At 39.6% G+C, this 15,529-nt stretch overlaps 1 protein-coding gene across 1 annotated transcript; it reads right to left on the reverse strand.

Moving 5' to 3' along the window:
• Positions 1–3,207: 3,207 nt before the first annotated feature.
• On the reverse strand, positions 3,208–10,132 carry LOC107584007 (uncharacterized). The gene is made up of 5 exons (XM_016270399.1): positions 8,823–10,132; positions 7,566–7,618; positions 7,376–7,476; positions 5,279–7,095; positions 3,208–4,515 (listed from the first exon to the last, which is right to left on the reverse strand). The coding sequence occupies exons 1-4, from the start codon at positions 9,602–9,604 to the stop codon at positions 5,344–5,346; spliced, it is 2,688 nt and encodes an 895-aa protein (XP_016125885.1). The 5' UTR covers positions 9,605–10,132; the 3' UTR covers positions 3,208–4,515; positions 5,279–5,343.
• Positions 10,133–15,529: the final 5,397 nt, after the last annotated feature.

Consider the following 15,529-nt stretch of genomic DNA (forward strand, 5'->3'; position numbering starts at 1 on the left):
GTGTGTGTAACAGAAAGAGCACAGGAATAAAAGAGCATGACACACTGAGACATACTCATCTGACATTCACAATCTCACAGTGTACGTGTGTGTGAAAGAGTGAAAGAGAATGAGACGGAACATTGAGAGTAGCGGGGGAGTGAAACTCTCTCGGAACAGTTGGGATGAATCATCCAGTTTTCACCTCTCTCCAAGTCTTGCAGTAAACTGTTCTCATGCAAAAAAAAAAAATGTTAATGTTAACACGTCTTCTGACCAGGCGTGATGCGTCAAGTTTTCAGCTACAAGTAATGTGTCTGTTTACACTGAGAACATATCTGATTAGATAGATAGATAGATAGATAGATAAAACATTTTATTAGTAGTAGTCGCAACAACAAGGGAAGTCGTGGCCTAATGGTTTGAGAGTCGGACTTGTAACCCATTCCGGCAGGAATTGTAGGTGGGGGGAGTGAATGTACAGCACCCTCTCCCACCTTCAATACCACGACTGAGGTGCCCTTGAGCAAGGCACCGAACCCCCAACTGCTCCCCGGGCGCCGCAGCATAAATGGCTGCCCACTGCTCCAGGTGTGTGTTCACGGTGTGTGTTCACTGCTGTGTGTGTGCACTTAGGATGGGATAAATGCAGAGCACTAATTCAGAATCAGAATCAGAATCAGAAGAGCTTTATTACCAAGTATGTTTACACACACAAGGAATTTGACTTGACGACAGGAGCTTCCAGTGCCGAAAGGCAGACATACATAGGAATAACACAGTAGGTATGTAATATAACACTAATATAATTTAAAAAAAGAAAAATTGAATAATGTACTATATACAGAAATAGAAGTACAGAAATTCCTAGTATGGGTCACCATACTTGGCCACTAATCACGTAACTTTTAATAATAATAAATTATTATAAACAATAATAATGAGGATAAAATCTTGCATGAAAGCAAAGGAGATGAAATGATGGGAAATGGAGTTTGGAAACTGTTGCGAGTCAGATTCGAAATAACATTTTCCGTATGAGCACCACAGCTCAGTGGTTTTCCTTATAAAAAGTACTTTTGGGAATTCTAATGCAGATGTCTGAAACAAAATGTTGTTGCTATGGTCCCATGTCCCAAAAAAAAAAGAAGCTTGCACCGTGCATCAACCTCTAGCCCACAGCTCCAACACTATGCTAACATTTCATTCATCTTGGCACTTCACTAATCGGTATAGACTGCTGCCGAGGTATCCGGGGCCGTGGTACATGCGCACTGCTGATTGCATTCTTTTGTGAACTCACAGATGACTAATTACCATAAAAACAAACTGAAGTGATTGGCTCAGGACGAGTGGCTGTCCAGACTGGCCCTGTGACAAACCGCAGAAGATAAAAGAATGAGTGAGTGAGAGAGAGAGGTCAACCCCTGTTTCCCACGGGACGTTGTCTCAGGAGCAACCTGTCTCCTCGCATTGAGGGCCCGTGCCGCACAAGCCGACACCTCATCGTGATTCATCCACTGGAGCCAGCGCCACCAGGGCACCACAGAGGCCCCTAGGGGTCCATGGGCACACTTCTCTACAACACTTCTCCTCCTTCACTATATCTCTTTCTCATCTTCTGTTCATTCTCAGCTCTGACCTCGAGGAGTTCAGAGGGTTTTGGATCCTCGTGACAGACAAGCTTCAGTTGACTGACTGATAGTACAGAGTGAATAGAGACTTAATGAGTAAGAATTTATGTGTCTGTTTTCATCAATCCGATGTCTGAATGCAGATTCTGAATCCATTATATGCTCAACTTTACAATATAATGAAAATGTATGTTTAGATTCATGTCATGTGTGTTGGGAACAAAATGTATGTGCATGCAAAGATAATTTACAGTAACAACGTTGAATTTAAAGTTTTCCTTGGAGAAAATGGCATCTTAAACCATAGTCTGCTGGTCTTTGCTGGTGTATGATGGTCTTAGGTGGTTGTCCATCTGTTCTGCCAGTCTGATTAGTAGAGAAGTGCTCTAAACCTCTCTAAAAAACCTGCAAAGAGATTAGTCTGAGCAGGCTTGCAGACCAGCTAAGATTTTAAGATGTTATTTTTCTAGGCTGTATTAAAGTCTGCAACACCTCTGTCAGTAAAATCCAACTGTAATTCTGAATCTAGAGGTTTTAAGATATATATTAATGTTTACCCTGCTGAAAATGTTAGCTTAAACCAGCCAAAGACTTTGTCTTTTATAATGGTCTTAGATAGTCATCAATCTGTTCTCCAAGTCTGACAAGCAGAAAAATGCACCAAACTTTTCTGAAACCCAGAAGACCGGCTAAGACCAGCAAACCAGTTTAGGCTGGTTTAAGATATTTTTGTTCCAGGTTATGTAGAAATCTGCAGTACCTCTGTTAATTTAATCCAACTGTCATTCCAAATCTGCTAAAAAAGTTCTAAAATGATTTACTGGTCTTATCTAGTTTATAATGGTTTTAGCAATCCAGTTTAAGCTGGTTTAAAATGTTAATTTGTTAACTCTGTCAATTTAATCAGACTTCAGTCCTGAATCTTAACATTTTAAGATATATTTTAAGATTTACCCTGCTGAAAAGGTCATCTGGAACCAGCCTAAAATGGTCCTGCTGGTCTTCGCTGGTTTATAATGATCTTAGATGGTCGCCCATCTAGTTTCCCAGTCTGATTGGCTGAAAAGTGCTCCAAACCTCTCTAAAACATGGGGACTAGCGAACCGATTTAGGCAGGTTTAAGATGTTTTTTTTTGCCGTGTTATGTTAAGATCTGCAGCACCTTTGTCAGTCAGATTGCAATTGCAATTTTGCCCAGTTGAATCAAATTAGTCAGATCCTTAACTTTCTTAAACTAGACTAAGATGATTTGCTGGTCTGGCTGAGTGGTTTTAGAGGTCTTTTTTGTGCAGTTCTGACCTACCTTCTCAAGCCACATGATGGCTTTTCATTCTGATTGCACTATTAGTCAAATTATTAATGAATCATTAGGCTGCATGTAAACTTAGCAACTGTGGTTATTTATCAAAAGTTGCGTTATTGTGAATAGCATGAAAGGACAGTCGTTTAACTTGATTGCTTCTGCAGTTTCCACCGTTTCTGCAGAGTCTGCAGAACGCCGCTCTACATCCTGTTGGTAACATACATAACACTATATAAATGTGTACAGGGAGGGATGAGGTTTTTCATTTGCTTTCATTTTTTTCTACTGCAAACCAACATAAAATACCATGTGTGAATGCTTAGATCATCTGCAAAGGGTTAAGCACTGTATGCAATGTAAATACATAAAACAGAAGGACCGCACATAAATGTGCATTTTATGACATTATTAGCCATAGATAAGTTTAAAAACACATTTGAGACGTTTAGATGCCCTTTGAATGTCATTAGATGGTAATACAGTATACTTTTTCTGCTCTTCCAGTCACCAGACCAGCTCTAACCAGCATAAACCAGCTTGGTTCATTGTGTACATTTATGCTGTCCTCTTAAATACACCGAAATGTCAGAGTCATAGTAGACTGGATCATATGACTGCAGCAACACACACACACACACATCTCTATTACACACTCACATATAAACAGAGATCATGCATTTGCCCACAACTAAAACAAGCACATGCAAAGACCAACACACTGGCAAATTCAATAAACAGTGTCGTATTTCAGCTCAAAATTATGCGTCTGTCTCACTAAATACCCATAATCCAGTTCAACGAGGCGTAAAAATCGTGCCATTCTTTTGAGCCCAAGCACACCATGTTTCTATGTAAATTAGGCTCATTATAGATTGCACCGTATTCACATATGGACTGCTTTTATGATACTTTATGATGTTTTAATGGCATTTTAAAGCTTGGGTCTCCATTTGTTGTAACTGCATGGAGAAGAGCATGCAAAACTCATTTTGTGTTTCACCAGACGTGATTGTGAGTAAATGAGGGTAATTTTCACTTGTGTATAAACTATGTTTTTAAGGCTTTTAGGTATGAATTACTTAGAGTTATGTTCACAGATCAGAAGGGCGAGAAGCCCCGTCCTTTCCCCAGACCTCGTATCTCTCCCTCTCTCTTTTGGGAACAGAGACATCATGGGATTGGCAGGAAATGTCACGTCAGTCACACACATCCCCAAAGAGACATGAAATTCAGCTGTGTCCTCAGTGCATTCAACGTGCCTTTGTATGAACCCAGTAAAACATTACATAAAGGTACAGTACCAGTCAAAAGTTTGGACTGAATATTGTTCCTTGTGACACTTTTTAATACTAAGGCTCATGAAGAAATTATTTTGTGTACAGTCATAATTAAACTGTGCTTAGGTGTATGAATTTGTTTGCAAAAAAGGTCACACTTTATTTCTAAAGTCCAATTCTCGCTTAGTTAAGTATCACATTAAAAGACTCCTGTTTTAAATGGGACTTTTAATGGGAACACAATTGAGAAGAAAGAAACCAACAAAAATGCCTCTTAAACCTCATTTTGTCAAGTGATATTGGGCCCATAGAATCACTTTGTGTCACTTTTCATTTCGTCTCAATAAACTCCTAATTTGCTGCTTATTAATAGTTAGTAAGGTAGTCAAGTGTAGGTATTGGGTAGGATTAGGGATGTAGAATATGGTCATGCAGAATATGTGCTTTATAAGTACTAATAAACAGCCAATATGTTAATAATAGGCATGCTAATAAGCAAGTAGTTAATATTGAGAATTGGTCCCTATACTAAAGTGTTACAGCAAAAAATATTTTGTGTCATTTTCCGGTTAAAATATCTTAAAATCCTTAAGTTTCCTTAAGAAGCAACAATGCATGATATTAAAGACTGTTTTTTTTAGTTTTTATAACAGTGTATTTTGTCCGATTTTTTATTTTATTTTATACTTATACACGATGCACTATAAATCAGAAGTCTTCATATCTTATGCACTGTTGCTTGTGAAGTAATCTTATCTTCTTTTATGAATTTTGGGATATTTTTACTGGAAAACAAGGCAAAAAAAAAAAGAGTAATTAAAAACTCAAAAATGTTGTATCTATACTTTTGACTGGAACTGTATATCATGGAGATATATCTGTGAAAGCAATTGTTGCCTTTGACATTATAAGAATGTTTTCTGTCATTTAATTATATCTCAAAACTGGATTAGCACATATCCACTATTCTAGTTTGAGTTTAGTATTATATTAAAAGACTCCTGTTTCAAATGGGACTTTTAATGGAAAAGTGACAAGAAAGAAACCTCATCAAATCTCATTTTATCAAGTGATTTTGGGCCCAAGTCACTTTTCATTTCAGAGTCGCACATAATTTGACAACAACCTTTCAAGAACTTCCTGTCTGGTCTCAGTCCACATCAACAGCCACATCCAGACGTTGCTTCATACCCTGGCTGCACCACCAGCACAGAGAAAACAGATAGAGTGCCATGCATGTTGGCAGGTCGTAGAGATACGCCGTTATGAAGATCACAAACAGAATAGCATACACAAGAGCCTTGGCCGTGTGACCCAGCGAGCAGAATTCTCTCAACAGCCTACTGCTGTTGCCGCCCACCCAGGACATGTGAATGCTGGGTAACGGCGTGGAGAGTTCATCCTCTCCGTCCAGTCGCTGGGGTTCTTGAAAGTTTCTGAGGGTCTTTCCAAGCTCAAAGTCCTCCTCTGCAGAAGTTTCCTTTGCAGATGCTGTCCGAAGGAGGGGCCTGGATGGGTCAGTGCTAACAGTTGGATAGGGAGGTAAGTGGGCGGGTGCAAATGTGGTAGCATGAATCTCAAACTCTTTCTCTTCTCCATCTGTGCAATTGTCACCCACTGCTCGGGAGGCCTCTATAAGCTCTTCTGAATGCATTTCATCCTCTTCAACACTAGCAGCTTCTATAGTCGTCTCATTCAGTCGCTCCTTCATTTTAAGTCCTTCATTTGTCTCAAAACGCCTCTCTTCATTTTTCAGTAGCTCTGAATTGTCTTTGTTAAAACTCTTGTTCGACGTGCATAATTCGTTCTTATTAAATGCCTCGCTCTCACACGATGAAACGCTCTGTATTTCTGCGCTGTGATCCGTAGTTGTCTCATCTTGTCCTTTTCTACTGCTTTCCGTGTCCTCTTCATGTAGTTCTCTACAGAACGCCCTCATTTCCACCTGCTCCTCGCTAGCATCTTTATTTATATCCTTCCTTTCTGAAGAAGATCCCTCGGCCTGTCTATTTGTGAATGGCACGTCCATGATCCCCGTAAATGTCAGGGAGTCTTTGACCGCTCTCTGTGTGTTTTCTTTAACCTTTGAGGTGTCGGAGCTGCCTGTGCATTCTTCAGGTGAGATTCCATCTCCGGCTTCTGAATTCTGAGTCTCGGTGTCACATGCGGTTCGAGTTTTGTCCCCAGGGTTTGCTTTGGTCGTGTCTTGACTCAAAGATCCGCTTGTGTGCTCTTGATGTGGGGCTTGGCGGTCATGAGATGCCTCTAACTCGCTTCCCGCCCTCTCTGGCTCCGATCCCTGTGCAGAACATGGTAGGGTAGTGACCCTTGGCTCTTTCACTAGTTGGTAATCCACAACCTGATCTCTAGGACTCGTGCTGAGATCCTTTGATTGCTCTACGGGAACAGAATTTACAGTTTCCATTGCTTTCCTGTCAGGAGACTCTTGACTGTGGTCTTTCTCAGCTCCCTCATCCTCCATTGGGACTACAACTTCTGACTCTGGAGGAACACATACTTGGTGCTGCATATCAGTGCTGTTAAGAAAAGTTTCCCAGGCCCCAGAAGCAGATATGGCTAGGCGATCTTCAACCTGATGTCTTGTTTTACTGCAGGCATCTGGAGGGTTTGCTTGGGGGGGTGTTGTTGTGGTACTGCTCCAATCCAGGGAAAGCAAAGGGATCTGGTGGTACATTAGTATTGGTGGCGTGTCCATACTGCATCCTTGTCGGCTGTTGACAACTGGCAAGTCAGTTCTACTTGGTATAGACAGCTTTGGGATGGATGTGGTACTTTCATCTGTGTTGGAATTACATCCCATCTGGGTTTCCATTGCTTTCTGAGCAAAGTAGTCCTGCACGCGAGCCAAACGAGCAGCTTGACGTTTCCTACGACGATCCACCTATCAAAAAATTGTGAAAAAAGGTGGTTTTCAGCAGACTTTATTATGTCATGTTTGTAACAAGAGTCACTTATTCAGTGGAATATAATGTTGCAAAATGCATGAATTTATCCTTACTAATAAGTTTCTGCTTTGAATTTAAAGAGATTGTTCATCCAATAACGCTGTATATTTATCAGTAAACTACAAACTGGCAAACTACCCCTTTTATGGGTGGACTACCTCTCTAAATGCCTGTCTTTGTCTCTGAACCTTGTCTCTGAGCACTCATTGACCCTACCAGAGTTTTGCAGCAGTCCTTAAGGGATTTCCAGGAATTGATTCCTGCTTCTTTCTCTGTTTTGTTCTCCCTAGTATGCCCGACCTTGGGTGTGACTTGTTCTGGAAAAAAACAAAAACAAACTCAAACTCGGTCTCTCATCTTCAGAATCAAAGTTCCCCATTCCCAGATCTCCGCATAAGAAACCCACCTGAGGTCTCACCACTCGCCTCTGCAGGTGTCGCGTCCGAGTAGTTCTTTTTACTGTAAATATAAGGCAGGTTTTCAATTATACTCACCAACCATATGTTCAAACATACAATCTCCAGTCAAAACAGAGTGCTTGATTGGACAACCAGAGAAATACGTCTAGTTTTATTGGGAAATAAATACATTTAAACAAGTTTAACCGTGTTTTTTTTAGTACTGTAAGGTGTTCTGAGTCATTTTTAGTGCTGCCATGCAATTGGATGTTTTGGATGGTTGCCAAAGCTTATGATGTGCGATTACCCTCCTGCATTGCAACTATTTTGTTCTTTCAGTGTACATATATGGTATTTTTTAGACTGTTTTATCATTTTTAAAGGGTTAGTTCACCCAAAAAATAAAATTCTGTCATTAATTACTCACCCTCATGTTGTTCCAATCCTGTTAGTCCTTCGTTCATCTTCGGAACACAAATTAAGATATTTGTATATTTATACTATATTGAGTTTTCTGACACTGCATAGACGGCAAATCAACTGAAACATTTTTTAGCCCAGAAAGGTAGTAAGAGCATCGTTACAATAGTACATGTGACAGCAGTGGTTCAACCGTAATGTTATGAACCTACGAGCATATTTTTTGTGCACAAAGAAAACAAAAAGAATAACTTTATTCAACAATTTCTTCTCTTCCATGTTACGTTTATCCGTGTGCATTCCTCTGTTTGCAAACAAGTCGCAGCGCATCTGGGTTCTACGTCAGAACGCCGGCTCTTACGCATATGTCGTGGTACTCTCGTCAATGTGCATCGACTGACACGGATGAGAAGAAATTGTTGAATAAAGTTATTTTCGTTTTCTTTCTTTTTTTATCGTACATTACGGTTGAACCACTGATGTCACATGGACTATTTTATTAATGTCCTTACTACCGGCCTTGAACGTGGTAGTTACATTGCTGTCTATGGAGGGTCAGAAAGCTTTCAGATTTCATCAAAAATATCTTAATCTGTGTTCTGAAGATGAACGAAGGTCTTTCAGGTTTGGAACGACATGAGGGCGAGTAATTAATGACAGAATTTTCATTTTTGGGGGAACTATCCCTTTAAGGCTAGAATTGTAAGCGTGATTACTTGGTGAAAGTAGCAACACACATTTCTTCAACTTCAACACATCTGAATTATACGCCAAAGTTCAAATCCCTAACACTAAGTATGAGTAATAGTGATGACTCTAGTGTCTGTTTTTGCAGTGCTCCCCACCTGATTGTTTTAAGGCAGCTCCTGATACTTTTTTGGTTACTCTCCTCTACCAACTTCTCCTTTTCATTCTCTTTCTCTTTCAGATCACTTCTTCGTCTTTGGTGGCAGAAGACAATGTAGTTCGTCCCTCCATTGTTGGCCCAGAAGCTTCCAACAGCACTTTCGTACCTCAGACAGAACTCCACCCGCAACCCTTCGACCTGGAATGGAGGCGTCAACACCAGGTGGAAAGAGAAACAGTCAGTCTCGCCATCGCTGGACCCAGGCATGTACTCCGCCAGCAGGTCGAAGTGGCTCTGCCAGCCGTCCAGAGTGACGCGGATGTAGACGGCCTTGTGGAAGCAGAGGTTAAGCACGCGAACGATGCCCCGGATCGTGGTGGATCTAGGGAGCAATTCGATGCGCTCCAGTTCCAGCTTCTGCTGCTGAAGTCTCACCTCCATGTCCTGGTGCAACGCTGGGACATTGAAGAGGCATGAGATGTAGTACTCCTCACCCTCTCTACCATCTGCATCCAGCCTTGATGAATCCCGGTTGTCGTACTCCTTCACAGAAACCAGGTCCAGTCCAAAGGCATCCGCAAACGACACCTTTCTTCGTACGGCTACCGGTGGGGGCTCGGGTTCCACCTCCTCGGATTCATCTCCAGAGCTTCCTTCTAATGCCCTGTCCACCGTTTTCTCCAATTTGACATTTTCCTTGTTTTTCATTGTCCAGTCACTATAGATAGGAGACTCCAGGTTGCAGGAGACCATGGAGAGTACAAGCTCTTCCCTAGACATGCCTGGGTAATGCTGGATGGGTAAAGTCTGAGAGAACAACACTAACCGCCTGGAACCCTCACTCACAACGTGACTAGACACAGAGCGTCAGGTTGCAGCTGAACATTGTGTGGTTGCCAGGCTTAAAAATAGCTGTGGGTGCTACCAAACTATGCTGGTCTTCCTGGTCACTAGTGTCTGGTAGACGTGTGACACTTCGATGTGTTCATGTCGTCTGTTGAACTCTGCTGAACCTGATAGCTTCGATTAAATGCTTTTGAATTATATATGTGTATCTGTTCCGAAACAACACAATGCTTCTGTTTGGACATGTAGAAGAGACCGGAGCTGGTTGTCACATGGGAAATTGGCTCAAGGGGCGATATCAAAGTAACTTCAAGTTTTAAATACGTCTGTTTTTTTATGTGCATATTGGTTTCAAACACCTAGATGAAACTGTCTTAGAGAATAAAGACAGATTTTTGTGAATTCTGTTCTTCAAACAACATTTTTTTCATATTTTATGTCTGTTGGCAAGTGAGCACAATAATAACCACACTGTCATTACATTCAAATAACATTCCTGCTCCTCATCTCTACTGGTCTCTTCAGCAGATGAAACAATTGATATTGCATTCTTCTTATTAGTGTATTTAAGAGACTCGACAAACTGAACAAACTCCTTCAACTTCTAATGACTGGATTGTTTACCCAGCAGGTGGACATGAGGTCACGTGGGGTCGCAGTACGCCATAAAAAATACTGTATGGAAAGTGATATTTATTATATATATATATATATATATATATATATATATATATATTAGTATTTGAGAAGTAACACACACACACATACACACATATATATATATATAGTAATAAAGTATAGTACGTAAAAGTATGTATATATAGTAAATTTTTTTTATTATTATTATTATCAAGGTTAACATTAATCTTACCATGGATGCTTGCTCCAGTTCTGTATTCCGGAGTGAAATCTTCATTGCTTTAGAGCTGCTCACAGGAGAGGTGAGTGTCAGGACAGTAAGGTTGATGTATAGGAGTGTTAATGGACAGCACTGCTCTTAAGACTCAGCCACATCTACTGCCAGTGCAGTTTCAGTGGGTTCAAGGGATCTGGGACTAAATCAATAGGGTACGTGACACTTTCTTTCTTTCTTTTTTTTTTTAAACAAGGTGTATAGTATTACAGCTCCTATCATGGCTGTGATTAGCTCGGAGAGTTTTGGTTGCAGAAGCACCTCAGTCTCACTCCGGCAGGTGTGCATCACGCCGCTTCGTCACTCAATGCCGTGTCCCTTCAAAGAGGCCGTAATAGCAGTAGTAACATTTCAAGCACACACACACACACACCTCGGCAGCACCAGACGTGCTCAGTAACGTGAAGCCTGGCCCTTTGTTAGCCCCACGCAGTTCTTCCCAGGTGATTTTAATTAGCAGTGTTTCAATGAGCATGATGTTTCACGTACGACACGTGGCGGGAGGGAGGCACGGCTGACCCTCGACAGGAAAGAGGGGCCTAAATTCGAATTATCTCAATGTTTGTGTAGTCGCAGCCTGATTACGGCATTCATCATCGGCTGGGGTGTGTGCAATGCACTGCTTTGCGTCAAAAGGAAAAAGACACATCCTTTTAAGATTAATGTGTGTGCATTGAGAAAAATAAAATCATCATTTGTCTGAGTTAAGATGCCACTGCGAGCTGGTTGTGCTTTATTCGTATTGAGAGTCATGTGGGTGGGACTGTTTCATCCAGTGAAATAATGAGTTTAATTCTTTCATATGGAGTCTAACAAAAAAATGCACACCTGAACTTAAACTCAAGGTGTTTTGAGGGTTTTCGCAATAAGCAACGTATTACCCTATGTGTGTTTTAATGTACATCTCTGAACAGGGTCATAAAACTCTAATGGCAATTAAGCCGGAAAGCCTTCTGTTTGTATCCATGTTAACTTCACAGAAATGTTTCCATGACAACCTTCATGCACGTTAAGGCAACCAGAGGTGATCAAGTCCTTCCTCTTTTTTTTTTTTTTTTTTCCGGTTTCGTTTTCGTTTTGTTCTCCCTCCCTTTCCTTTTCTCTCGCAAGAGTGGAATTTGTGTTGACAGTTCTGGCCTTTAATGGCACTTTGGTGCCGCGTGAAAGTATTTGTTTACCGGGATCGTATGCTGCTAGCTGTCAGCCTCGCAGAGATTGACTTCTCCAGATAAAAGACTGTATTACATGCTTAAGAGGTCTTATGTGCTGTAATTATCCACATCATCCTAATGACGTTTGGTGTGCTTCAGTAACTAAGACACTGAGTGTTTCCTCTGAGGTCACATATTAGAAATAAGAAATGCTTTTTTTGTTGTTTTAAAGCTTTGTGTGTCAGTGGATGGGATTTTTATGCTTATTTTATGAATTTTAATGTTTTGACTAATGGAATGTTTCTTCTCAGTCTGAGGTTGCAATGCTCTAGACCTTTCGTTTGATATTTTTTTTCCTTAAACGTGGAATATAATCCCCAACTCTAGTCTTTTGACTGTGACGGTGCTCTTTCACACGAATGATATCACATGACCTTTATGGAGAGGTATTAAAATCACCCATAAGCATCTTATCTTAGTACAAATGCCCTTGAAATTATTAATTGTATGCTTCGCTGATATTATCATTGCTGATATTTTTTGTCATCCTTTTTTTTTTCAATTTAAAGGCATGACAGGATCTTGTTGGCTGAAGGCACTGATTTATTGAGCGTTTTAGTCTCTGGTTGAGTTAAAACCCCAGTCGTTGTGGATGAAGGGGGGCGTCATTTGTAGTAAACGGCAAGGTCAGACCCACTCGGACCAAACTTGCCTGTGGCCTGTGACGAGAGGAAGTGTGGAAGTCGACTCGATGCTAGTTTGCGTGATGCTGTTTACGCCAGGCTTAGTTGCAGCATTTTTATTTGGTAATAAATTATTTGGTTATTTAAAATAAGATATGTTAAAAAAATATTTTTTTTGATTCTATATTTACAATTATATGAATAAAAAATCAATTGTCTGTCATTGTTACAAATACAGTATGTAATCGCAAATGTGATTAATTGTGTCAGCTTCTTTTCAGGCAACAGCAGATATAGAAGAATTATACTTACCCTGCTGGTTCACTGTGCATTCTCATTTCAATTTACATAATAAAGGCTTTAATTTTTTGACATTACAGACTTTGAGTTTTTCCTCAATTGCCAGACTATTTTTTCAAACAGAAAAAAAAAATATATATATATATATATATTTTTTTTATATATATATATATATATAATGATCCTGCTTTTAAAAGTAATCAAAGAATTCTTAATATCCAGTAGAACCAAATACTGACCTTCTAAGTGGAATCTCTGAGGACAATTCTGTTAGCAAGAGAGAAAAAATGTGTTTATTTGAATCACGTTGTGGAAAAACAGAGGATTTGTGACAGTAACGTCTCCTGACAGGCGTATTAGGCTGCAGAAAGAGCATCGGGCCCGAGGCTGCGGGCATATGGTGCTGCCTTCTGCTGGCATCGCTCTAGAACAAGTTGCAACACTGTGGCAGGGTCACGACGGGCTCAGGTTTGTTCCTCCTGCCCTCTCTAAATAATAACAGGGCAAATTAATGTTCCCTTTGTCTTTGGCAAGGGCAGAGTGAATATTTTTAGTTTGACTCTTTGGCCCGAATTGTTGTATTCTTGGTTTTGCTTCATGTTGTTGTTGAGTTACTGAGCTGACGTTATTAGTTAATGTGTTTGACCTTCATGTTTCTCTATTGTTTTAAAGGAATGCCTGATTGCTGTACTTGACATTTAATTTGTGTAGCAAAGTATATTTTATGTAGGGATGCACCGATATGAAAATTTTGGCCGATACCGATAACCGATTATTCTTTATTTTTGAAAGCCGATAACCGATATGTTGGCCGATAAATCTATATCCAAATTGTTATATACTTTTTGAGAGCCTGATTACAAAAAAGGTCTCATCATTAAAAGCCACATCCCAAACACTTCAACATAAGCAGCCTAGTTTGAACGGTGTACGTTTTAAAAATATTTTTACTCTCCCTTTACCAAATTTAGTCATAAAGTCTTACAAATAAATAAAATAATGCATAAATAATGCAAACAAGTCACTGGACATCATTACACGTGTAAAGAATCAAAATGAATGCGCCACAGATCAATAAAACAGAATAGCCTCTGCACGGACAATAATTAAATTATTTTAATTACTAAACCATATTGTGAGATAAATCCGATATACATCAAATAAACACAATATTACAATGTACAATTGCACTAAAGGCTGCAAACGAACAACGCGCATCTGAAGTGTCTCTGAAGGAAATAATGCATTATTTATCGGCTTTAAGATATCGGCCAAATTTTCTTATCAGGCCGATACCGATAACAGAAAAAATAAGCATTTATCGGCCGATACCGATATGGTGGCCGATATGTCGTGCATCCCTAATTTTATGCTTACAACACTACTGTGGTATTGCCATATTTTTTGGATGTGATAACACAGTAATGCAATGTTTTTTTTGTTTTTGTTTTTTTGGACCAGTAATATTGTTATTGTGGACATGTACCATTGTATTCTTCAAAATAACTTTGAGTGGCATGTAAAACCATGGTTTTTGTAAGGATTAGTGTAGAAAAATCACATTTTATCTTTGATATTGATGTTATTTTATTAGTGATCTTACAAATTTAGAATGTACTGTATATGGATCAGTACCATGGTAGATATAAAAAAAAAACTATCTTTTTTACCATGTTACCCCATTTGTTGTAAGAGTTCATGCAGAAATCAGATATTATTATTGATATCTATTATCAGTTTTAGATTTTTTTATTTCCAGTCTTGGATTCATCATGAGCATGGTAACCATGCAGTACCATCATAAATATCAAAGTATAATACCATCATTTTACCATGGTACCACTAGAGTAGCTTTTTTGTAAGTGTTAGTGTAGAAAAATCTGATTTTATTATTAAAATTGATATTATTTTCTTTTACATACTTAGCATAAATCATGAATATGTTAATTGTTCAGTATGTATCAAAATACCACAGTATTTCCTTCTGGTTCCATCACTATATCATGGTATTTCCACAGTAGTTTATTGTGAGGTGTTTGTGTTGAATAATCAGATTTGATATTTATATTCTAGCTTCTAAATTGATCTGACACTCATATGTAGCACAATTTAATAATATCCACCAATATGAATCAATAGCACAATCATATTTTGAATACTGAAACGCAAGCATCCTTTCTGAACTGTAGCTATGAGTGTGTGTTCAGGGGCCTGTGGGAATGTGTGTGCCGTTGTTGTGTTTGGTGCTCAGGGATGTCTTTTAGACTGTGGAGGGTTAATTATAGTCCTCTGACTCCCTCTTTGTCTTTGATAGGGTCACTTACAGCATATGGCCACAGCAATACAATAGTTTATTTTTATAATATTTGATGAGTGGTTTTTAATTTAGATTGTCACTTCTGGCAACCAGCAGGGCAGATGGTGTAGATTTGAATGCCCATCAGAGCCTAAACACCCTCCAGGCAGCTGTTGCTAATAAACTTTTTTTTATCATCTTCTTGTTTTTTCCCCCCCGTTTTCCCCCATGCAACACGTTTTAGGTCAAGAGGAGTCAAACCTGTTACAACACCTGTTTCTGCATATGTAAATCTGTTGTTTTGTCATTTCATTAAACAAGAAAAAAAAGGCAACAGTCCCTTGTGGTTGCAAATGTGACTGGCATCGAGCCCACTTGGCAGGGTGAAGACAGCGAGGGGAGGAGGGAAAGACACATACAAGACAACTGCGGTTTGTGTCACACGACCGCAGGGCTGTTGGATGCCACTTTCGTGTGAGGATGTTTTCCGAAAGGGCCCCAGTGGAGAATACAGCG

This window comes from Sinocyclocheilus grahami, unplaced genomic scaffold, assembly GCF_001515645.1.
Source record: "Sinocyclocheilus grahami isolate Dianchi unplaced genomic scaffold, SAMN03320097.WGS_v1.1 scaffold56.1, whole genome shotgun sequence".
NCBI lineage: Eukaryota > Metazoa > Chordata > Actinopteri > Cypriniformes > Cyprinidae > Sinocyclocheilus > Sinocyclocheilus grahami.